This window comes from Urocitellus parryii, chromosome 6 (genome assembly GCF_045843805.1).
Source record: "Urocitellus parryii isolate mUroPar1 chromosome 6, mUroPar1.hap1, whole genome shotgun sequence".
Taxonomy (NCBI): domain Eukaryota; kingdom Metazoa; phylum Chordata; class Mammalia; order Rodentia; family Sciuridae; genus Urocitellus; species Urocitellus parryii.
In genome coordinates, this window is record NC_135536.1 from 6,546,245 (window position 1) to 6,571,499 (window position 25,255).

A 25,255-nucleotide genomic window follows, 5' to 3' on the forward strand; every position below is an offset into this window, starting at 1 on the left:
TGTGACTGCCCCATCCTGAACTTTTCACAACCATGAGCCAAAATAAACCTCTTTTCTTGATAGAGTACTCGGCCTCTGGTGCTTATGGAAACCCCAAACCGAGGCAGATGCAGATGCTCAGGGAAGGCAACTATTCCTTTCCTCATGATGATCCCAAAGGTAGAAAGATGCAAAAGCCACGAGCACAGACATAAACAGCTGGGACGTTTTCTAAAATGCAAACACTCGGAAGACTGCTCTCCCCATCTTCTCGCTCATTCTCTTTCTTGCAGTACTGGGATGGAACCCAGGGCACTCCAACACTGAGCCGCACCCCCAGTCCTTTATTTTGAGATAGGGTCTAGCTAAGTTTCCTGGTCTGGCCTTGAACTTGTGACCCTTCTGCCTCAGCCTCCCGAGTAGCTGGGATGACAGGCGTGAGTCACTGTGCCTGGCCTTGAGAAATTCTTCTATTAAAGTCATAAAAAGGTAACGTGAATGTAAACAATGAAGATCAGTGAGAGCCGGGGGACTGAGGTGGCACAAAGAGCTGCTTCCTCACATCTAAACTCTGATCACTTCTTGGTGCGGAATTTAGAAAATGTGCTACTGCTCCGCTTCATTATTTTAGAAAATTACTTTTTCTTAGAAAACGTGGACTCTTGGGGCTGGGATGTGGATCAAGTGGTAACACGCTCGCCTGGCATGCGCAGGGCGCTGTTAGATCCTCAGCAGCACATAAAAATAAAATAAAGATGTTGTGTCCACTGGAAACTGAAAAAAATAAATATTTTTAAAAATTCTCTCTTTATCTCTCTTTAAAAAAAAAAAAAAAGCGAAAGATCAAGAAAGAAAAAGAAACCCTGTACTCACTTCAACCCCTTTCCCTGCCAACGCACCAGCACCTTCCCTAACGGGCAGGAGGAGGGCTGAGGGGAGGCCAGTTCACCTGCGCCCACGGGTGAAGGTCCTAAGAGCCACCCAAGAAATGACACAGGATCTTCTGAGCACCTCCTCGGCCAGGCACCATGACAGGTGGTGACGATGGCCCACAGCTGAAGGCGCGGTGGCCCCATCAGAGCCCGTCAGCCAGAGCTGTGCCCTGAGCGCCTCCCTGAGCCCGGGTGCAAACACAGGTGTGGACGTGCTGAGAAGGGGGCGAGGGCCTCTCTAGGCATGGTGTCATTTGTCTGATGGCCCTATTCCTCAACATGTGCTAGGTGGAAAAGTGACGTGGGTGACATGGCAGCTCAGCTGGGGTGGGGCTCCCTGCCCTATCCTAGAGGGAACAGTGTCCTCCTCCTGCCCGGCCAGCACAGAGTGCATCGGCACTGCCCACAGGGAGGGCAGTAGGGCCCCCAGTGGCCAGCCTGGCCTCCTGGCTGCCCTGGCGGCACCTCTGGAGTAGACATCCTGCTTCGGCAGGAAGGGCGTGTCCAAGACAGAAGCAGCCCCTGGGACTCTCAGAGGTCCCCGCAGCCAGATGTCCCTGCAGCTGGATGTGAGTGGTCGGGGGTGAAGACAGGACTCCGCCGCTGCCACCAACAGAGGCTGCATCCTGGGTGCCGGGAAGTGGCCGCTGCTGCCTCCCGTGAGGGCCGAGTGCCCACTTGGACTCTGGGTGGCTGTTTCCTTTTCTTCTGCAGCGTGTCCCAGGGAGGAAAGAGCAGGGGACAGCTTGCTAGGACCTGATGTGACAGACAGCATGTCCCCGTGGGGAGCTGCGCTCACACCAACATCCGGGGGACCAACTCACTCTACGTCCTGACAGGGCTTGGAGGCTGAGCCCGTGTCAGGCCTCAGACAGACCGTGACCCAGGAAGGACCTCACAGCACCTGGCACTGCCCTGGCAGGCTGGCAGGGGCCAGAAGCTGCCTGAGCAGAGAACCTCACTTTACGGTGTGGTCAGGAGGAGCCACTACCAAGTCCAGCAAGCCACCTCCCTACCACTCATCCACACCACTGGCTCTCCTTGGAAAGGGTTCCATGTGAGGGGATAAGATCATCACGGGGAGTCACAGTACCCTGCCATGTGAATAATGGCTCCACACGGCTTTTACGGGGCCAGGGTCTATCAGGCAGCACCTATTAAAAATGTTCAGAAGCCACTGGACACTCTGATGGGGACCCAACTACTGCCTCACAGACACTGCCTATGAGAACCAACAGCTTGAGCCTCACTCAGCAGGGGAGCACAGATTTTGATGGGTGCGGGGTGTTGGGACAAGGTGCTTTCCCTCCATAAGCCTCGTCTCCTTCACCTACAAAATAGAAACTGGACCACTGGGTGGTGCAAGGACTGGCAGGATTAAATGAGAAGTGTAACACAGTGCCTCGCACTTCCTTATAAATTATACTACTTCCCTCTTCCTCGAATATCACTGACAAGAACCTAACTGACTTTCTGGGGTCCTCACCTGATAGTCACAGAACTGAAACAACTTAAAGACTATTAGCTCTGATCACTTAAGAATATACCCAAAGGTAAATGACCTCACAGCCTGAAGGGTGAAGCCATCTTTTCAGGAAAAAGATGCTTACTTTATGTCACCTGATTTCCACCCAGAGGGAATGTTTCTGCAAGGTGGTGTTAAATTGCCTACCCATAGGTGGCGCTGTTGACCTGGTCTTGAATGGCTCTGGTCTTGAGCACTCAGCAGCCTCATCCACCCACCACTGTGCAAGGTGCCCGAGGCACAAGGCTAAGGAGCCACATGTCTCCTGCCCTCCCAGCCTGAGGGAGCCCAGGAGCTGTGTGGGAGTCAGGGTCAGAGACAAGTTAGCGGCAGGAGAGGAACCATGTGAAGGAAGGCTTCCTGGACAGGGGCACCCAGCACATTCAACCCCACCCCCCCAGGTCCCAGGCACACATGTCACTTGGCAGAGGTTACACCCTGGCACCTACTGAGAGCTGGAAGGCATCTGTCTGAGAAAAACTCCCTGTCCAAGCTCTCAGGATGCTCTCAGCTTGCTTAGGTAGCATTTCTTTAATTAGGACCATTCAATGGTGTTAGCTAGCTAGCCATCTGAATTTCTTTCTCAGGGAACTGTGAGTTCAAACCCTTTACCCAGTTTTCTATTATGTTATCTTTTTCTTGTGTTGGGTCTTGGGAAAATTAAAGGAAATTGGCCCTTATCTGTCACTGTGTCATTAATTTTGCAGAGAGGATGAGTCCCTTCATGCTGCTCCTTTCTACTGCTGGCCCTGTCTCGCACCATGCTGTGCACACAGCCCGTGCTAAGTTAAGCAGTGCTGGGGAGCTGAATAAATAAGATGACACAAATTTCCAGTTTCTCATTGCTCTTTTTTTCAGGTTGGTTAAGGACAGACCCAGGAGTTGGGGAATTACAAAATGTCCCCAGGAAGAGACACTTCAGCTGTGTGTCACGACAACACAAATAGCAATTCAGTGTTCTGGGGTGGGGATGGCAGCCATGGAGGCCGCCTAACTGCCAACTGCAGGCAAGGCGGGCTGGGTTCTGCATATCTGGTCTTTTAAATCCTCACAACACCTGGGAGGTAGGCACTATTTTTTACTGACACTGAGAAATTCCCAGAAGAAAACAAGTAATTTACCATCATACAACAAAAAGTGGCAGAACTGGAATCAAACTTGGTGGTGGCTATGAAGCAGCACGACTCTGACCTTCTTTGGCTATATTAATTGGGATAAACCATTCAGTGACATTTATTGAGTAACTACTCAGAGCTGCACATTTCCAGACATTGGACTGGTCTGACTGGATTAGGAAAACCTTGTTGGCACCTGGCTGTCCCATTAAGGTGCACTCGGCTGCATGTACGACGTCCAACTAAACCAATGCCGTAAGGTGCGCCTTGTGCTATTTTTATTTTTGTGTGAAATTATTTTCATATTAAAGTTTTTAGGGCTGTGGCTGTGGCTTGTGTGAGGTGCTGCGTTTGATCCTCAGCACCACATAAAAATAAAGGAATTGTGTCCATCTACAACTAAAAAAATTTTTTTTTAAACGTTTTTAAACAAAAATAACAAATCACACTGTGTGAAAGTATGTCTGCTGAAAGAGGCATGTTCACAGAGCAACAAAACAGGATTGCAAAAGACATGCAGAAGAATGTTTACGTCGGAAGTGCCCACCGCCCGTACAGCACCCCAGCAACACAGGCTGGGTGGAACTGTGACAAGTCCCAGCTCTGAGCTCCTTGAGCAGCCAGATCATAGGTGACTTTCATTGCTTTTTGTACATCTGGATGTTCTAAAGCAGGTTACTTGTGTAATAAATAAAGTAACTCAAAGAGAGAAAAAAATCTTGCTGGAAGCAAGTGACAGCCATGGAGAGGCGCGGATGTCAGAGCCCAAGGGCAGTGAGGAGACAGAATATGGAGGCCATGAACCCTGGGCTGAGGATTAGGATTTAGATTATAGCTCAGTGGCGCCACAGTTAAAGAAAAACAACTCTGAGCCCTCAGGAGCTCAAGGGAGCTGCCAGAGACCGTGTCACGCATGCTGGGGCTTTAGGAGGGAGGGGCTCTGGGCAGTGGCTCCTGACCTCACAGTCTCGTAAGGCGGGAGGGTGCTGGGCACAGAGGGGCGCTGGGCACAGAGGGGCGCTGCACCTGGGGCAACGCTGCTTGCTGGATGCTGTATTTGATATGTTCGTTCTAAAGATGGACCATGTGTGTGTTACAACCAAGTTTCCAGCAGAGGGGGAAACATCTCTTGTTCTAGGAATCAGCCCCTTACAAGCGTTCGATGGTGTCTTGCTAATGAAGGTGACTTATCTCTTTCCTCAGAAATTGCAAAGGGGGAACCAGAGTGCTAATTGAAACACTTGATTGATCTAGCAACAGGTAGCATAAACTGTGCTTCTAAATAAGTAGCTATTTTTCTATTTGATGGAAAATGCTTATTTTAAAATTTTTTAAAAAGTCCCTCATTGGATTAGGACATTAACTACAAGTCTGCCATTGGAATGTTATTGCTGATTATCTCTTTAAATTTACTAAGTACTTCATGATGACATGAACCACTGCATAATTATTAATATTCATCTACTATCAATAATACATAAAGTCATAGATCACATTGCCCTACATTGCTTTTGTTTTTAATGAAAACTTTGTCAGTGCAAAGATTAAATGTTCTTAAAATTTTGCAGCTTGCTATAAGCAAAATATTTTAAAATGGCAAGCATTCTAAAATGAAGGTTAAGAATCTACTATGTCACAAGAAAAACTGTCAAATCCAGTGACCAGTCCTAAAGATGAGGGATATAGCAACAAGAACACAAAAACTATCATAAAGAGTTTCTATGAAAACAAATACATTAATTACTTTAAAATAAATTATTGTGTTTTGGAAAAAGTGAATGTTTAGGACTTCAAAACCACTTATTTTCTGTTCCACAGTTCAAGTGATAACAATATACCGAACAGCTTTTGCTGTTATTATTATTGAAGAGAAATACACATGCTGATGTGGAGTTATATTTTGAGTGAAGGGAATGTCTTCTGATTTGTGCAGACGTGCCTATGTGCCATAGACAGCCTTGCTCACAGGCAGGAACACCGGACTTCGCAGGTAGCAATCTGAAGCTGTCCCACATCACAGCACTGCTGTGTGGGTGACGCACTCCTTCTCGGCTAGACCAAATCCGAGCTCGCCTGTGATATCAGCATGTACTCATGTGCTTCCCAAAGAGCTTATAGGAGGGGAAGGGGCAGGACCTCCAGCCATGGCAGGCTGGGAGCCACCCTGGCCTGTGGATTCCCATGCTGTGCCACTTTGTCAGCAGCTGGGGGAATTATAGGGACACATCACACTTCACGTCCCCCCAACCATGGCTGGATGGTGTCAAAATCTGGGCTATACCACAGGACTGTGCTGCTGAGGCAAATGAGACTGACGACCTGAGGTGTCACTTACACGAGGAAAGTCAAGTGGAGAATTGCTGACAGCCTCGTCAATCACTGTCCTGTGCTCTGCATGAGTTTCTCTTTGTGACTCCACCACAGCAATGGGGGCATCTAATGAGCACCACCCCCTGTGCCGGGTGCTTCCCAGGGGCTCACTCATTTGTAAGACTCAAGGGCATCAGTGTAGAATTCCCAGAGGACGAAACCCAGCTGGAGCAGTGAAGGCCGAGCCTGGCTCACAAAGCAGCCCTCCATGCCTTCGCCTTCTGTCTTGCTGCCGACAGTAACCAATAGCTAGTCTTCTGAAACAGGAGGTGGCCACTGGAAGAGTGGACACAGGCGAGCTAGTGAGAGTGGAGGCCAGACTCTTGAGGCCACCTGTGAGTAGCTATGTTTGAGAAGGAATCCCGCAGGCTACTCGTCCTCTGCACCTGTCTACACCCCCAGGCAGGCTTCCTCAGTGAGGTCAGAGCAGCCAGGCTTGGGGCTGCCCCTGGGGAATGGAGACAAGAATGAAGGAAAGGGGTCAGGCAGTGCCTGGAGGTCCACCTTGACCTTTTGCTCCTGCTGCTCCCTAACTGCCCCAGGCCCTGTCAGTACCAGCAGTCACCCCGGGGAAGATGCGACACTCTCTGGAAACCCTGCGGTTGTCGGAAACTGGACAGCTCACATTGTGCTGGCCTCCACCACCCCTAAGTTCTAGAGAGGAAAAGGATTTATTTTTAAATGGCCACTTTGAGTTGCCTGAACTATTTTAGGAAATGATTAGTAAACTTTTCCAGTCCCTCACTTCCAAATCAAAATTTCCTACTGTGGCATTTCTCAAAAATCCCTTTGTAAATATCTTCTGTGGAAATATTTACCCAGCACATTTACCAAAGCCATAGGATTTAAAAGATAAAACAGATCTGGAGTTCACACAATGCAGATTCTTTTTGGAAATTCTTAATAAAAATCAGATGGGCTGAAGAGTAGCCAAGTTTATATGAACGGCCAAGATCTAGACGTTTCAGGTCATCTTCTAGGCTAACCCGGAACTCAAGCCTTCAGAGCCACTGCACCTCCCCCTGGCTCACTCTGCTGCCATTGTGACCACCTGGCCTTATTTCCAAAGTATTATCACCCAATTAGCATAATCTTCTGATAACAAGTACTAACAGAGCCCAAAGTGGTGGTGCAGGCCTATAATCCCAGCAACTCTGGGGGCCGAGGCAGGAGGATTGCAAATTCCAGGCCAGTCTTAGCAAATTATCGAGACCCTGTCTTAAAATATAAAAAGGCTGGGGATGTGGCTTGGTGGTAAGTGCCCCTGGATTCAATCCCCAGTTACTAGGGGAAAAATTTTTAAAAGTACTGTCTAAATTAGAAGTCAGAACCTATGTCAATGGTTTCTGAAATTGTTAACTGACCTGCTGTAGATTGATAAGTGTCTATGTTTTTTTCTGCAAAAAATACCTTTTAGGAATGAAACTGAAAAAGAGTTTTGTGTCCTGAACAGGAATGAAGCACAGTAGATTTACAGACTTGGAACCTGTACAACCCGTGGTTGGAGTCGGCTGCATTATGACTAAGCCTTCTTACGTGAACATTTGAAAAGAAACATGTTTAGCCTCTGAAACTGAAATTCCTTCCTGAGCTTTGCTAAACAGAAGGGATAAAATCAAAGCACAATGTTTGAAAACTTAGAACAACACACGTTGGGCAGATACACACAGAAAAACTGACCTCATCTACATAATACATTCTTACATACAAAACAAGCTGTTAAAACGCCAAAAAGTAGCATGTATGAGTAGAACGTCACAGATGTTGGTTATGATCCATTAAATACCAACCTCATAAAAAACCAAAGTTAGGAATAAAGGGAGGTGGAAACCAGGAAGGAAAGTGGTCCATATTCCTGGTGTCAACTCAATACTGAAAGCAGTCTCTGGCCAATTATCAAATTGTAACTTTTGACCCATTCTATATTAGAAAATGTTGCTGACAAGCTTAAAACATTCCATTAAGGTCAGTTTTAAGATGGCAGCAGGTGTTCTAGAGGAACAAGGCACTTCATCTGGGAACTCAGAACCGCCTCCTGGGCTCCCTGGTCGCTCTGCAAATTGCCAGCAATGGCTTAGTCTGCCCAGACCTGCACTGGGAGTCGGGAGGCACAGGTGAGCTCCCTGGAGGAGGACTTATGTGAACTCTGACTACAGCTGCCCTCAAATGGTGTGACCAGCACTCTGACCTTGCGCCTGAGAGTCCCCAGCTTGTCTGCACACAGGGATTTTGATTTGTCCCTGGGGCCAGGGTTGTCAGATGATCTGGCAGCGGAGGGGGGAATCCTTACCTTTCGCTGTTCTTCTTGCCACTAGAGGAACTGCTGGTGGAGCCTGTGCGGTTCCGGCTGCCTTTGGAGTCCCCAGAGCTCTCCCGCCGGCCCCCAGGAGATACACGCTCAGAAGAGCTGGTCCGCTTGATGCTGCTGAGAGGGGGGAAGTGGAGGACAATGACATCTCCCTACTTCTATCCTACTTCATTGCTGAGTGTAAAAACACATACAGAGGCCATCCATTTCCAGGTGGGTGGAGACAGAGCTGTGCTAGAATCCTACCTGCAGAGATCAAAGGCTTTCAGAGTGACACTTGATGCCACTTGGAACCATCGTCCTGCCCAGTGCCTTATAACTGGGGTGGTCAGTGCGAGTCACAGAGGAAACGGAGCCATAAGATCTCCAACAAACCCTGGGGCTCACAGGCGTGCGACCCGACCTTGAGGGTGCCTCCCTTGCCTGGCAGTGCCAGGCAGCCAGAGGTGATAACGCCCGAGAGACATGGGCAATGTTTAGATGCATGTATGGTTGTCACCCCCTGGGAAGGGGATCACTACTGGAATCTAGGGGGTGGAGACCAGAAATGCTGCTAAATAACCTACCGTGCCGGGGACAGCCCCACAGAGAATTAGCCAGCCCAAAGGCCAGCAGTGCGGATACTGCAGAGCGCTGGCCTAAAGGTACACCTGGGACAAACACAAATAGGACGCCACCGGTAATGACAGAAAATGCTTTGCCACGTGCAAAACGCCACCATCTAGAGTCACTGCCCAGGTGAGCACTCACGCTCATTCCTTATAACCAGAGGATGGGCGTGGCTGGAATCTGGGAAGGGGCGCTGGGGAAGGGACTTTTGTGAAGATTGAAATTTCTGGGAAAGATCAAAGGAAGAACGTGAATGTGTTGTGATCACCCAGGCAGAAGGGCCTGCTCCAGAAAAGGAAACCCTGTTCCCGGAGACCCACAGGCAGGCAGCAGAGCTGGGCGCAGGGAGGACGGATAGAACATGCGATAGAGTGAGGGTTGTGTCCTCCGAGTCTCCTGTGTTGGAACCCTGATGCCAGAGATATGGCACTTGGATGTGGGGACTTTGGAAGATAATTAGGCCATGAGGGTGGAGACCTCATGATTGTAATTAGTGCCCCATAAAAGGGGCCACAGAGAGCTCTCTCATCCTTTCCACTGCATGAGGACATAGTGTGCATCCCAGAAGAGGCCCTTCACCAGGACCCCACCATGCTGGCACCTGCTCTGGGACTTTGTGTCCTGAACCTGTTTATAAACCACTGTTGTTTTTAAGCCACTTGGTCTGTGGTACTTTGTTATAGTACCCGGAACTCACCAAGAGCGTATAACTGCCTTGCAGGTGTCCCTAGAAACTTTTTACCTTCACATAAGCCATTCTTGAGAGCTCACCTCATCTATTTTTGTACATTTTGCGGAGCCTCATAAAGAGGCTCAATACAGATTTGTTACAGGAAAGGATAAATAAATGGATAAGTGCATGCACGTGTCTTACTCTGACCCTGTCACAGAAAGAGACTTGAGTTGCCCTGACGTCCCACCTGCTCTGAAGAGAGGAGGAGAAGAGGTGGTGAAGAGGTGCACACCTGCCCACCTGGCTGCTCCGGCTCACGTGGAGTGGAGGTGTGGGGGGTGCACACGCAGGTCTGTGAATCCTGAGATGGCCACTGAAGGGGGCCACTGAGCCATGGACATGGAGGAAATCACCCACTGAGGCGGCAAGGAAGGGGACAGGAGAGTGAGAAGGGCTCCCGGGGAACAGACTGAGAGCTGCCACTGTGTCTGTCACAGGTGGCAGACGCCAGGAGAGCAGGCAGACAGCAGGAGCCCACACACCACGCAGAGAAGGGGGGCCCAAAGCAGCCCATCTCAGGAGCTGCAGGGGACACTCCATGGAGGGAGGAACCAAATCTCACGTGCAGGAGCCGCAGGACCATGGCCACTGAGCTGGAGCCTGTGACAGCGGAACCTGGGGTTAAATTACTTGAGCTCCTGCACGGCCACCAGTGTCTCCTGCCACTGTCCTCCCCAGCTGCAGCTCCCCCTGCCCTCCTGGCTTCTCTCCCCCTCCTCCGTCTGCTTCTGGGGCCCGGCCTCTGTTCTTTCTTCTCTGTGGCTTCCAAACGTCCGGTTCGTAAACTTTTGGTGTGTTTTTAAAAACGGCCTGGGTGGTGGCTTTTGAAAACTCACCTCACTCTCTGAGTGAGCAAACACAAGTAAAATGATCATTATTATGATTTGTTTTCCCCATTATAGGAGAAATTTTATTACTTAAAAAATTTTTATTGGTGCATTCTAATCATACGCAATAGTGGGATTTCTTATTACATATTCGTACACTACACAACACAGTAATATAATTTATCAATTTTGATGATCACTTATTTTATTTATTTATTTTTAAATATCTTTATTTTATTTATTTATTTTTATGTGGTACTGAGGATCGAACCCAGTGCCTTGCACATGCCAGGCAAGCGCTCTACCACTGAGCCACAACCTGATCATTTATTTTAATATGCTGTTCACTCTGTCTTTTTGGTGACAAAGGAAGCTTTTGATCTATACAGCCAGAGCCTCACAACTGGAATCTGCATGAGAACGTCCTAAGGTCAAAGGATGAGTTTTTGTTTTTTTTTCCAGAGAGAGAGAGAGAGAGAGAGAGAGAGAGAGAGAGAGAGAGAGAAAGAAAGAGAGAGATTTTTTTAATATTTATTTTTTAGTTTTTGGCTGACACAACATCTTTATTTGTAGGTGGTGCTGAGGATCGAACCCGGGCTGCAAGCATGCCAGGTGAGCGCACTACCGCTTGAGCCACATCCCTAGCCCAAAGGATGAGTTTTTAATGCTTGATTTGGGGGCAAAGAAATAGATTCTAGGAGAGCACTGAAGCTCTGAAACTTGGGATTACAGTCCAAAAGGTACAGAAACCTTTGTACCTAAAGCTTGAGCTCTTCCAATGACAAAAGCCACATGCTTACATGGCTCCATGGGAATGTTCTCTCCAAGGACCTAGTCCACACTCCAAAGCGCTTATGTGCCTAGCTGACAGGGCCCCAGGAGGCTCTGCAGCAGCAGAATGCAGCCCAGAGTGTCACCTCCGTGGTGTCCTTTTGGGAGTTCATGGCAAGTTCATTGCAATTTAAAGAATTACATAAAAACACCCTTATGGAGCTGAAAAGCTATGACTATTAGTGAATTAGAGTAAACACTGGCCAATTTCCTAATGATTAACGCTCAATCTGTTGCCTGGAAGAAGCAACAGAGGATGTCAGGAACAGCCATGGCTGAAATAGTTAACATGTGAGGAACAATTTGCACTTTATAGAGATTTTTCCACTTAAACCTCATGTCCTCTTTAAAAAAAAAAAAAAAAAAAAAAAGATCATTTCCCCAATTCTGCCCAGGAAGAAACACATTCAGGGATTCAGGGACATGAAGGAAGCTGACATGCAGCAAGTGGCCGGGCTGACTCTCCTGGCACCTAAGCAGGACCCTGTGCAAGTTTCAAGGCCAAAGGACACTAGCTGGAGAACTGCTGGGCCCCTATGTGTCCAGCCATATCAATAATTAATGCAGTTACAAGAAAGAAGCCGGCTGCACGTCAGGCCCTGGTGAGACCCATGTGAAAAGGGAGGTGAAAGGAGAGAAAGGGCTTCGAGGCTGCGCTCCCCTCGCCTGGGTGCTGGCCTGTTCAGTCCGCCTGCACTGTGTTCAATCTGTGCACAAAGCACAGAGACAAAGCAGAATGCACATGAGCGCCTTGTGAAAGCGGGAAAGCATTTGATAAGCGTCAGTCAATTGCACATCTCAAATGGAAAGACGTTTGTTTTGCGGAGACTCAGTGTGATCCACCCCAGCCCTTTCAAGATGTCATCATTCCCACGTTTGCATCAAAACGTTACACTTAAAAAAAAAGAAAGAAAACAAACAACTTACTATTGTCCTATACTTACAAAAATAAAATGAGACATTTCCTTTTGAGAGCCAAGAGCTCTTATGAATTAAGTAGGATTTATTGGAACTTAACGAAGGACAGAAAGAAGAAATTTGCAGCAAGAAGGGCAGAGAGAGCAGCCCTGTGGGAGATGGCACAGTAACACTGTACATTTTTTAGCGCTTCAGGCAGGTCAAGTGCCTTTGGTGTATAAATGGATAAAAGTTACCCCTTCCTCCTTTTCTTCAGTCTGCTACCCCCATGCCCAAACCCCAAACCTCCACAGTTGTGAAAATAAAATTGCTCTTCAGTTCCATTATATGTGCATTCAGAATCCTTGCCCATTTAAATTTTGGACAAAATAACTTTTCTGCAGTGGAGACTGGTGACCAGGAAAGTGACAATCTTCTTATGGTCAGAGAATGACTCTGAACAGAAGAAGGTACAATTCTGTCTTTCATCAGGCGATTTGGAGTCCAGAGATGGTTTCCCAAAATTTTGCAAAGAGATCCCAAACTTTAGCAATCAGAACAGAGATTTGGCAGGGAGCTCTCACGCATGACCAGAGATTTTTCTGATGACTTCGTCTGTCATGACAGTCAGGGTGACTCATGCTAGATTAAACAATTATCCTCTCAACAAACACTTACCGGGCATCAACCGGGAACTGGGTGCTGAGTGGAGCCCTGCAGGCGCCACAGGCAGCCAAGCCCCACCTGGCTCTTGTCCACAAAGAATGAAATACCTAATTCTTTAATTTGATACCAAAGATTGAACTCAGGGGCCCTTAACCACTGAACACATCCCCACATCCTTTTTATCTTTCAGTTGGAGACAGGGTCTCACTAAGTTGCTCAGGGCCTCATTAAGTTGCTGAGGCTGGCTGTGAACTTGCTGTCCTACTGCCTCAGCCTCCCCAGCCCCGGGGATACCCAATTTTGATGAAGTCCGATAATGCGTTTCATCAAGACAGTGAAGAAATGCTCTTATCTATATCACTGTCTAAAACCACATCTTTGTGGCAAAACACAAGTCATTTTTAGGAAGGCTGGTGGTCTTCCAGAATCTCAAGAGATTTTTACTGATTAAGACTTAAAACACAGCTTCTAGTTAACACCTACATTTCAATGGATCTGAATGACAAAGAAACTTTATAAATAAATTTTTAAAAACCCAAATAAGGGCTGAGCACGCGGCCTGGCAGTAGAGTGCTTGCTTAGCACACATGTGGCCCTGAGTTCCATCCCCAGCTTCTCAATGGATCAACAGGTCAGTCAGTAAAATACGAAACCCACTGCAGCCAGGTCTGGCTTCCTACCCTTCACGTTGTGTGTGACCTGGCACTGGTTTCTGCCCATTTGCAAGCTCTGCTCTTCTAACAAGGGACACCCTTTCCACAGGACGCCCGGCCTCTCGCTGGGCACAGAGCACTTCTAAACTAAGGCTTCCTGCTCCAGTTTTGTTCTCTTGGTCTCTCTTCTCGCTCTGTCCTGCTGCAATGCTCTACTCCTGCACTGAGAGAAAAGGGGTGTCTTTTTCCTGATCCCAGGGAAACAGCACTCCATGTCTGTCCCGCATTCCACACTGCAAGGTAGAACCTACAGCCCCTTTTCCTTGGACTAGTGCAAGGGAAAGCTTCCCCAGGCATTCTATACCAAGACTCCAATCCCAGAGAAGTCTTAATTGGCAGCACAAAGCACCCCTGCTGGGCACTGGACGACTTCCAAGGAGGATTTTGTTCTTAAGCACTAGGCTGAAAACCCCCAGAGAAAAGAAAACAGACACATACCCATGCACACTCTGCAGATGCCTGGGCTCGGTTCATCTGGACCCCATGACAGAAAAAACGCCCTGGAGACTGTGGCATGTTTGTAATGACTCAGAAGCTGCTTCAGTCCTGATATTCAGAATGCCCCGCGAGCTGCTTTCTCTGCTGGGATTCCTCTCTTGAGCAGAGATCCAGGGAGAGACACCAGGGAGGCCAATAGCTGCTGCTCCTCCCATTTCCAGCTCTCAGGGGATGGGGACTCTCACCCAGGAGGGCCACGGAAGCAGGAGTCACTCAGTCTGCACCACAGGTCCAGCTGGCAGCTTTACACTGACCGCAGCCTAGCACGAGGACTGGATGGATTCTTTTGTAAATCAAAATGAAAAGTTTAAGGAGGACTTCAGATGTTTCTGGAAAGAGGGTAACTGTTGTGACGCTAGGACACACATATGTGATGCTTACGAATCCTAATTTCTCCTTACAAAACACTGCTGAGGAACAGCCACCTAAAAGCCCTTGTCTTCCTGCCTGGAACCCAGCAGTGGAGACGGGGCTGCTTGTGGCACAGGCCTGTCACTTTGGCTGGAGTTGGCCCTGGACCCCTTACTAGTGGGCAGTTCTGCCTCCTGGACTTACAGCCTGCCACAGATCTCTGCTCAGAATCACCCTCACCCCTGACCATGCTCCTGCTTCTACAGGTAGCCCACACACAAGCAGGGGATAAAGTGGACACCCTCCACATTCTGGCCACACCATGCATTTTTACTGAGGAGAAGTCACAGGTTGGCCTGGAAATCTTTGCAGGAAGCAGTATGGCATAATGCAAGGGACATGGGCTCTGGGGACAGAGGCCCAGGTGGCCAGGCAGGGCCCATGTTCCTTCCCACTCTCTCATCACAAGACCCCTGGACAAGTCACCTCACTTTCCTGAGCCTTAGTTTTCTCATTGCAAGATAGTGATGATATCTACCTTGCTGGGATGTCTTGAGTGTCAGAGATGATGGTACTAAACAGCTGGTCACTCGCTTTTGTTACTATCAAAAATCACTTCTACCATCATCAATAGTTTAAAGAGGGGGTGGAGTGCCCACTAACGCCTCCCTGTTGCTTTCCCATCCTGTAGGCAAGTGTCACTTGGAACCCATTTACTTCTTCAGTCAGCTTCAGAAATCTCACCCCCAGCCTCATCTTTCCCTGAATAAATGCTTCAAATCATTAGAACCCAAAATGCAATCTTCCAGGAATTCTAACAATCATGCCAATTAATCCTAGGAAAGCTATAAAAAAAAATCTCACAAACATCAGCATTATTGCACGTTCAAGTTACTCTGTAGCAAACATGAAGACTTACAAAATCAGAGAGCAAGAATGCCCACCACAAAGGAAGGACGAAAGGGGATGAAGGCCAGAAATGGTATCCACATGGAATTATTACCTCTATTGTTTTTCTCTGAAAAAAATTTATTTGTATTCTAAATATATGAAGCTATGAATTATAAACCTTTCTTTTCTTCAAGAATAAGGGGGAAGAATCTCATTTCTTCATTAACCATTTACTACTACAAAAGGTCAGTCTTGAAACTAAGCAACTTGTTCTTAAATGACCACTGGTCAAAGAACTCACCAGGATGTTTAGGAAATATCTAGAGGCAACCAGAAACAAGAGCTGGACACAGCAGCCCTCCCAGGACATAGTGGCTGCAGTCCCCAGAGAAGCGGCGATTGCTACAGAACAGAAACAAGGCCCCAAGTCTACCACAGGGAGCTGGAAAACAAGGGAGAATAAAGCCAAAAATCAGCAGAAGGAAGAAACTAATAAAGATCACAGTAAAGGCAGATGAATCAGAGAGGAGAAAATCGGAAAAAACAAAGCAAGAGTCTCCTCCTCCCTCCTCCCCCCTCCCCCCTCTCCTCCTCTTTTAAATCAATAACAATGAAAAACCCTTAAGTAAACTAAAAAAGAAAAAGAAGATTTAGGGGCTGGGGCTGTAGCTCAGAGGTAGAACACTTGCCGCGCACACATGAGGCACTGGGTTCAATCCTCAGCACCACATAAAAATAGATAAATAAATAAAGGTATTGTACCAACTACAACTAAAAAATACTTATTAAAAAAGAGTTTTTTAAAAAGAAGATTTAAATATTTAAAATCAGAAATAAAAGAGGGAACATTAAAATCAATGTCACAGAAATAAAAAGAATTACAAGAGACCACTATGAATAATTACATGCCAACAAATTGGATAAGTAAAGGAAATGGATAAATTCCCAGATGCATAAAACCTAACAAGACTGAATCAAAAGAAATAAAAAATATGAATGGACCTGTAATTAGCGAGGAAAATGAAGCAGTAATCAAGTCTCCACCAATGCAAAGCCCATGGAACTAGATGATTTCACTACAGAATCTATCAAACATTTAAAGAAAAATCAATACCAATCCTCCTTAAACTCTTTCAAAGAGCTGAAGAAGAGGAAATTGCTCCAAATTTCATCTTATGAGACCAGCCTTACTCTAATATCAAAACCAAAGACTTGACAAGAAAACTAAAGACTAACACCTTTGATGAATATTGATTAAAGACTCCTCAACAATACATCAGCAAACCAACAGTACATTGAAAGGACTGCATAGCATGACAACTCAGATGTGTGTCTGGAATGAAGAATGGTTCAATGTGTAAAAATCAAGGGGTGAGTATACCACATTAACAGAATAAAAGGTAAAAACTGGATGATCATCTTGATTGATGCAGAAGAAGCATTTGACAAATTTAATACCCTATCATGATAAAAACTGTCAATGAACCAGAAGCACATTACTTCAACATAATAAAAGTCATATATAAGGAGTCTACAGCTATGGGCTGGGGCTGTAGCTCAGTGGGAGAGCACCTGCTTTGCATATGTAAGGGCCTGGGTTCAGTCCTAAGCACCACATAGAAATGAATAAATAAAGATATTGTTTCCATCTACAACTAAATAAATATTTTAAAAAGAAGAAGGTACAGCTGATATCACTCAATGGTGAAAGACAGAGAGCTTTTCCTCTAATATTAGGAAGAAGGCAAGAATGCTCACGCTTGCCATTGTTATTATTCAATATAGCACTAGAATCAGACAAGAAATAAAAGGCATCCAAACTGGAAAGGAAAGTGCTCACAGATGACAAGATCTTACATATAGAGACCCCTGAAGATTCCACAAAAAACTGCTTAAATGAATAAATGACTTCAGAACATTGCAGCATACAAAACTGACACACAAAAATCAGATTTATGTCTATGCAATAACAATGCCCAACTGGAAAAGGAAATTAAAAAAACAATCCAATTTACCGTAGCAGCAAAAAGATAGACTACTTAGAAGTAAACTTGCCTTATCCCCAGTCCCACAAAAAAAATAATAATAAAAGTAAACTTGCCCTAAGAGATACCCATGAACACTGAAAACTCAAGACACTTTAAAAGACATAAATAAATGGAAAGAAATCCCATACTCATGGATTGAAAGACTCCATACTGTTCAAATGTCCACATTCTTCAATCCAAACCACAGACTCAGTGCAATCCCTATGAAAGTCTCATTGGACTTTTTTTTTTTTTAAATTTTAAACAGATACAACATTTTTTATACCTTTATTTTATTTATTCATTTTTATGTGGTGCTGAGGATCAGACCCAGGGCCTCTTACACATGCCAAGCAGGCAGGCGCTCTACCACTGAGCTACAACCACAGCCCCTCAATGGAATTTTTTGCACAAATAGAAAAACTACCCTAACATTCATAAGAATTCTCAAGGGAGTTCAAATAACCAAACAATCTTGGGGGAAAAGATAATAAAGTTGGAGGTCTCACATTTTCTGATTTTAAAACATACTAAAAAGCAATGGTAATCAAGAAATACAGTACCGGCAATACAGTCAGCTATAGAGACTGATGGCCCAGAACAGAGAACCCAGAAAGAACCCTGGCATCTACAGCCAAGTGGTTTTCATCAAGGATGTCAAGACTACACGGTGAGGGAAGAGGCATCTCTCCCACAGACGGTGCTGGGGGAGCTGCAGACACACAAGCAAAGGCGTGGAGCTCAATCCCGACTTACACCCAAACAAACAAACAAAAGCTCACTCAACATGGACTAAAGACCTAAACATAACCTGGAAAGCTGCAGAGCTTCCTGTTGTGAAGCATTATCCACATGTAGGGGAGAGGCTTCAGGTCACTGGATTGGGTGGGGATTTCTTAGATATGGCACCAAAAAGTACAGGCAACAGAAGCAAAAATAACCTGCATGGCAGGTTATGATGTGCATGTACCTAAAAATTTCTGCATGTTGAAGGAAAAGATCAACAGAATGAAGAAGCCATTCAGGGAATGAGAAAAAAACTTGGAAATCACATATCCAGTAAGTGGCTAATAACCAGAAAACATAAGGACGTCTACAACTCAAAGATAACAACAGCAAAATGACCTAACCTAAATGTGGGCCATGGTCTTGGATAGACACTCCTCCAAGGAAGACCTCAGATGGCCCACATGCATAGGAAAATGTGCTTTGCATCACCAACCACAGAAGGAAGATCCAAACTACCAGGAACTACCAGCCACGTCCATGTGGATGGCATGATCAGAACAGAAAATAAAAAGCACAGATGAGGATCAGGGAACTGGGGAGTCCTTGTGGGAATGTAAAATGCTGTTCTAATTATGGAAAATAGTGTGGAGGACACTAAAAACCTAAAGGTAGAATGACTGTGTGATCCAGACATCCACCCCTGCACACACTCCCAAGAGAACTGAATGCAGGGTCTCAAAGGCACACATGCACACCCATGGTCACAGAGCATTATAGACAAAGTGTGGAAGCAACCCAGCATCCATCAACAGAATGGATAAAAAAGCCCACGACACACATCCAATGGAATATTACCCAGCCTTAAAAATGAAACTACTCACCTGCTAAGACATGGACGAATCTTGAGGACATTATGCCACGCAAAATAAATAGGCTAGTCACAAAAGGACCATTGACTCCACTCACTTGGGACAAAGCAGGGGGTAGCCACCAAGGGCTGTGCGGAGGGGAGCGGGACAGCTGTTAAGGAACGCAGAGTGTCAGTCTTACAATATGGAAGCGCTCTAGAGATGTCTTGCGCTCAGTAGGAATATGCGCAGCGCTGCCAAACTGCACTCTGAAGTTGAGACGGCAAATTCAATGCCACGTGTTTCTTACCATAGTGAAAAAGCCTACCAGATGGAAACCTGCATCTTAAAGAAGCAAGTCAATCTTGTTAATCTCACATCCAGATGAGTCAGTCCTACCCATGCTGCCATTTAGAATCCAGGTCATTTTGTGTTGGTTACAACTAGAAGTTATTTAAACGAGTACTAAATAGATGTAAGATGAGGCCAACGGTTGCCTTTTAAAGGTCTGAAGATCACTGCACAAACAATTTTCTTAAAAATTCATGGAAACTAAATTCGTGAAACTCTATGTGATGAAACCCAGCAGAACCTGCGAGGCAAAGGACGGCCTTTACTATAAACTCTGTGTCTTCAAAGATGCCAGACATTTGTTTAACGTGGCACCGGCTCAGCACCCATTCTGAAGCTTGACATAATTATTCAAAACCCAGTTGTACCTTGTCACCTTTGGCCTGGTAAAACATCCTCTCCGTATCGGTGATGTGACCCACTCACTCTTCGTCTCAGACACCCAAAACCCAACACATGGTCGACACTGGAACCCACAAGCCAGGTCTCCACTTGGTACAGGTAATTAAAGCACTGTCCACGGCACTCCTGGAAAGCCTGGGGACGCCCCGTGGCCCCTGCTGCAGGCATGGCCCACAGCCTGGCTGAGCACTGAGTGTCACCACAGGACACCTTCTTCCTTCAGGGGCCTGTGAATAATAAAGTGCTCTGGGCAGGTTGAGTCACCTGATGTGTCCCAGCCAACGACATGAACCCTTCTTCCCAGGGCAGGGCTCTCCCGAGAGTGGCCATCTTGGTCAGTATAAACTGGACATGGGTCAGACAAGAGCCACAGAGGCGTTTTCCAGTACAAACAAGTTTCCTGTGAGAGGGACACAGTTGGACACAGGCCTCAGGCCTCTGCCAAGACAAAGAAGTCTCCGTGAAAGGCTCCCTGCGAACATCCACGGCCAAGCCCCCAGGGCCAAGCCCCCAGGGCCGGGCAAGAGAGCTCAGGGCCACTTTCTAGAAAGACCCTGAGAGTCATCCTTCTGAGCCCACAGGCACTGTAGGGCAGGCCACCAACCCCCAGCGCCAAGGCCATGGGTGTGCTAAGGGACCCGCCCAGTGTGACAAGCCCGGGAGCCAGAGCTGCACAAGAGCTTCTTCAAGGTTTCCATAACGTGTGAGCACTCAGTACTCAATTCCCACAGCCTTCGAGTTAGACTGGCTATAAACATTAACATTTTAATATGACAATTATGAAACAACAGAAAAGTTAAGAGAAACTGGCAAATGACACCAATATCTAGAACTCTGCTGTTAGACACTAGTTAGCAGGAGCCTATCTGAACTTTACAGATAGGAACATAGAAGTCGCTGTGGCAATCTGAATACTGCGGATTTGGGAATACTGCAGATTCAGGAACAACACAGTCACTTTTACCTACACTGTAGTCCCATTTGTTTTTATAAAGAGACCCCAAAATGAAAACACAGAATGGCACCCTGTGGTTGTAGCCAGTGGTTCACAGACAATTACATCTAAAACAAGAACACTACACTATACAGCTCCCGGAACGGCTGGACTTCAAGTTCCAACTCACACGAAAAACTAGGGACTGTCACATAAAAGGTCACATCCCTTCAAAATCTAAGAAGGGACTGCTTTAGAATTGAGCTAAGGCACTCGAGTGGCCTACCTTTTGGTTGCGGGCACAGGGGTTTCCTTCCTGGCCCCGGAGGGGGACGGCAGGGAGCCGCTGGGTTTCTTTGGTAACACGGTGCCATTGTTGACGGTGGTTCTTAAAGGCAGGGTCTGCACCAGTGGTCTTGCTGTAAGACAAGCAGAAGAGGAATCAGAGCGTCCCCTGTAAGTGGTGCTGTACAGAACTTAAGCTCATGTAGAAAGGAAGAGGACGCCCATGTTTGGAATCCTTGCAGAGCTGGGTGTGGTGTGCCCGCTATGACCCCCGGGGACTGGGGGTCCAGGTGGGAGGATGGCAAGCTCCAGGCCAGCCTGGGCAACTTCAGGAGACCCTGTCTTAAAATACACAGTGAAGGGCTGGAGGTGGCTCAGTGGGAGAGTGCCCTGGGTTCAACCCCAGTCCTGGAAAATGAAAACAGCCAGAGAGCTGACGCAGGGAGGAAGGCGAGTCCTCCACCACGGGGTGCTCCTCAACCCGGAGGCCAGCTCACACCCCACACAGAAACGAGCTCAGAGAAACGTGCAAACGGGGCTGGGGCTGGGGCTCAGCAGTAGAGCGTTCGCCTAGCCCTGGGTCAATCCTCAGCACCATATAAAAATAAATAAAATGAAGGTATTATGTCCAACTACAACTAAAAAATAAATATTAAAAAAAAAGTGCAAAACTCTGACTTTCTAGAAGCAAGCACCTAGGGTCTGGTGATGGGATTATAGATACATCACCCATGAAAGAAAAAAATGGACAGCATGAGCCTCATTGAAATTCTCTTAAATTCCTGAAAGACACTTAAGAGGATGAAAGTACAAGTCATTGACTGGGAGAAAATAGTTGTGAACTACATACCTGACAAAGGGCTTGCATAAAGAAAATAAAAGGAACTCTCAAAATTCAACAACAAGAAAATAAACAGCCCAATGTAAAAAAAAAGGCAAAAGATCTGAAGACTTCTCACCAAAGATGTACAGATGGCAGATAAGCATATGAAAAGACACTCCCCATCACCTGTCATTAGGGAAATGCAAATTAAAACAATAATGAGATACCTCTACACACCTAGTAGAAGGGCTGAAATCCAGAACAGGTCAGACACCCTTGCTGGCCAGGACGCTGGGCCCCGGGACCCTCCTTCCTTGCTGGAGGGAAAGCAGTCGACACAGCCATTCCGGAAGACAGTCTGGCAGTTTATAAAGCTAAATGTAGGCTTACCATATGATCCAGTGATTGTGCTGACACTAGGTATTTACCCAATCCATTTGAAAACTTATGTCTACACAAACCTGCATGTAAATATTTAGAGCAGCTTCATTTGTGACTGTCATAAACTGGAAACAATCAAGATTCCCCTGGGCAGGTAAACAGAGAAGCAAAGTGCTCTCGTCACAGAGTAGACATGACTTGGGATTTAAAAGGGACAAACCAAGGTACCAATAGCGTGGCTAAGTGAGCCACGCTGGGAGTTTGTGTCATTCCATTTACATGACATTCTGGAAGGGCACGTTGGCTGAGGCTGGTGTGGGGTCGAGCAGGAGACGTCCTAGGTTATTCTGTGATGCTGTGGTGGTGGATATATGCACCACGCCTTGTGAAAACCCAGAGACCCATCAAGAGTGGAACTGGATGTAACCAAGTAAAATCCAACGTGAAGATGGGGATCCGTGACGGAATGCAGATTGCAAACAAGAATCTACCTGCATTACGAAAACTTTTTTTTTTTTTTTCCCCAGCACTGAGGATTGAGCCCAGGACCTCCTGGAGGCTAGGCAAGTGCTCTGCCACACCTCCAGCCACACCTCCAGCCCTGACCCTACTGTAAATGCATGCCACAACCCCGCTGAGCAGGGTGAGGGGAAGTGACCACCTGGAAACTCTGGAGGTCAGAAGAGACTGGAAGACAAAGACAGAGGAACTGCGCAGAGCACGGTGTGTGCTGGTGGTGACCAGCCCTGGGAGGCAGTGGTGATGGTAGGAGCAGGGTCTCTCACTGGTGGAGATGAGTGACAGATAGGCAAGGGGGAGATAAGGAGAGAAACACTCAGCGACAGAGAACTCCCAAACCCAGGATTGAGGGGGCAGGCCAAAGGGACACAGGAGCCAACTGAAAGTTCCCAGTGGCCAAAGCTGGAACAGAGCACTGGATTGTAACCAAAGGGCAGTGTAGGTATTCATAAGCACAGACTGAAAAATAAATGACTGCACTCACCCCGCCCCCCAAAATAAAATTAAATAAATAAATGGTTGCATGAATAAATAAACGGGGACACCCCCAGGAAGAATGACAATGTCCATGTTCTTGACTTTTATAGGTACTCCCTCCAGAAGGCAGGGCTCAACTCACACTCCTTCAGTGTGGGTGGCCCAGTGATTTCCTTCCAAACAGGACACAAGGTGGAGCAGGGAAAGCCGGACCCCTCACAAGGTGGTCAATACGGGCAGAGGTGAGTCACGCCCAGGACCTGTACCCTGGCAGGAGATGGGAAGAGAGTGACACTCGCCATGGTCTTCCTGCCTGAAACCACAACCTGAGGCTAATCAGGAGTGCAGAAGGCGGTCCCCTACACTGAAGGCCAAGGAACCCCCTGACCAGAATTCCCCCAAACTGCCCAGTCATCAAAACAGGGGGTCCGTCAGTCTAGCAGGGCCTAGGGAGACAGATGACTAAGCAACATGGTGTCCTGGATGGATGGGTTCCTAGGATACAGCAAAGGCAGGGGCAGTGAGGAATCTGACAGAGGATGGGCTTTCGTTAACACTGTACCAACAGTGGCCCCAGAGAATCGTGAGCAAGAAGGTCACTGGCACAGGGTCCAGGGGACTGCCTGCCCCTGTAACCCTTCAGTAAATATAAGCTATTCTAAAATAAAAGTTCATTTCAAAACACTAGCATGATTACTTGTTAATCACAAAATTACATCTGCCTTAAATTTAGGGTCTTCAAACTACCCATGACAATTCCACACAAAATGCCAATTTTAAAATACCTTCTAGGGGCTGGGGATGTGGCTCAAGCGGTAGCGTGCTCGCCTGGCACGCTTGCGGCCCGGGTTCGATCCTCAGCACCACATACAAAAAAAGATGTTGTGTCCGCCGAGAACTAATAAATAAATATTAAAAAAAAATAAAATAAAATACCTTCTAGTGCTGAGGTAGAGGGACATACTCCCTTGTTATTTTAATGCAAATAAAGTGGAAAGCCAATAAGCCAGCACCAGGGAGCAGCCCCCCTTCACTCCTGAACAGCTTGCCCGCCATGGGCCTGGCCCTCCTCAGTAGACACGTTGTGGCTCCCATCCAAGACTTCAGTCTCTCTCTCACATCTGCTCTCCTTCCTGCTATCCGCCTCATCTCAGCCTCCTCTCTCGGCCCTACCCACCTTTCAGTCTCATCCATTCTTTAAGAATACACAGTGGCCGGAGTTATAGCTCAGCAGTAGAGCGCTTGCCTAGCACATGTGAGGCCCTGGGTTCGATCCTCAGCACCACATAAAAACAAATAAAGGTATTGTATCCATCTACAACTAAAAAATTTTATATATATATATATATATATATATATATATATATATATATATATAAGAATATACATACTGAGCTCCTAATTTGGATGCACCAAATTTGCATCCACTGGGAACCTCAGAATATGGCTGTATTTGGAAACTGGGTCTTTGCAGGTGTTATCAAGGTAGGGAGCCAGATGAAACCATTGGATTGAGTGGTTCCTAAACACAGTGAGAGTTCCCTCGCAAGAAGGCCATGTGTGGACGCCCAGGGGAAGGCTGTGTGAGGAGGCAGGGACCAGCATTATGTGTCTCCAGCTAAGGAGCACCGAAGACTTCAGGAGCCACCAGAAGCTAGTGGAGCCGTGGAGCAGCGCTCCCTTGGAGTACAGAAGGAACAACCTGCTGACACCTTGATTTGGGCCCAGAGAATGAGTGGGCTTTGGTGGCACTGTCCTTTTTGTCCCCACTGTTGCTCTCTCTGAGTCTCCCCTCTCAGCCTTCCAGCACCAGCACATCTCCCGCCATCTGCTTCTGTCCAATCCAGTCTCCTTACAGCTCTGGTCAGAACACCCCAGCAACACTCCTGTCTGCCAGGCAACCAGCGCAAGCTTCATAAAAGAAGGTTCGATGCATAAAAAATTGCTAGTGAGTTTTAAATTAAAGAGGCAGACTCTCATTTACTTTTATTCCCAGCTCTGGGACAGCTTCTCTTAGCTCCCGCCTCCAGCCACCTAATGTGGTGGAGAGGTTTACAGAAGAGACTAGCGAGAGAGGGAGTGCACCCCAGGGAGTGAGCTTTTATTGGGGAACAAAAAATTCAAGGGAAAATCCCATCCAATGAAGGCTAAGGGGGGCAGCATCCCAAGGTCAGGGCCAGCTATTGGGTCTTCGGGGCAGTGGCCAGGCACGCCTCTGCACGGACAAGCCCTCG

At 47.0% G+C, this 25,255-nt stretch overlaps 1 protein-coding gene across 6 annotated transcripts in view; it reads right to left on the bottom strand.

The window, feature by feature from the left end:
* The window catches only part of Eml1 (EMAP like 1), a 166,192-nt gene that overhangs the window by 34,560 nt on the left and 106,377 nt on the right, over positions 1–25,255 (bottom strand). For 4 of the 6 annotated variants that reach the window (XM_077799411.1, XM_077799412.1, XM_077799413.1 and 1 more), the window contains exons 3-4: positions 20,823–20,955; positions 8,212–8,346 (exon numbers count right to left, since the gene is read on the bottom strand). In XM_077799411.1, the coding sequence (XP_077655537.1) occupies positions 8,212–8,346; positions 20,823–20,955 (268 nt within the window). The remainder of the gene's footprint in view (positions 1–8,211; positions 8,347–20,822; positions 20,956–25,255) is intronic. The other 2 variants (XM_077799410.1, XM_077799415.1) reach the window with 1 other exon arrangement.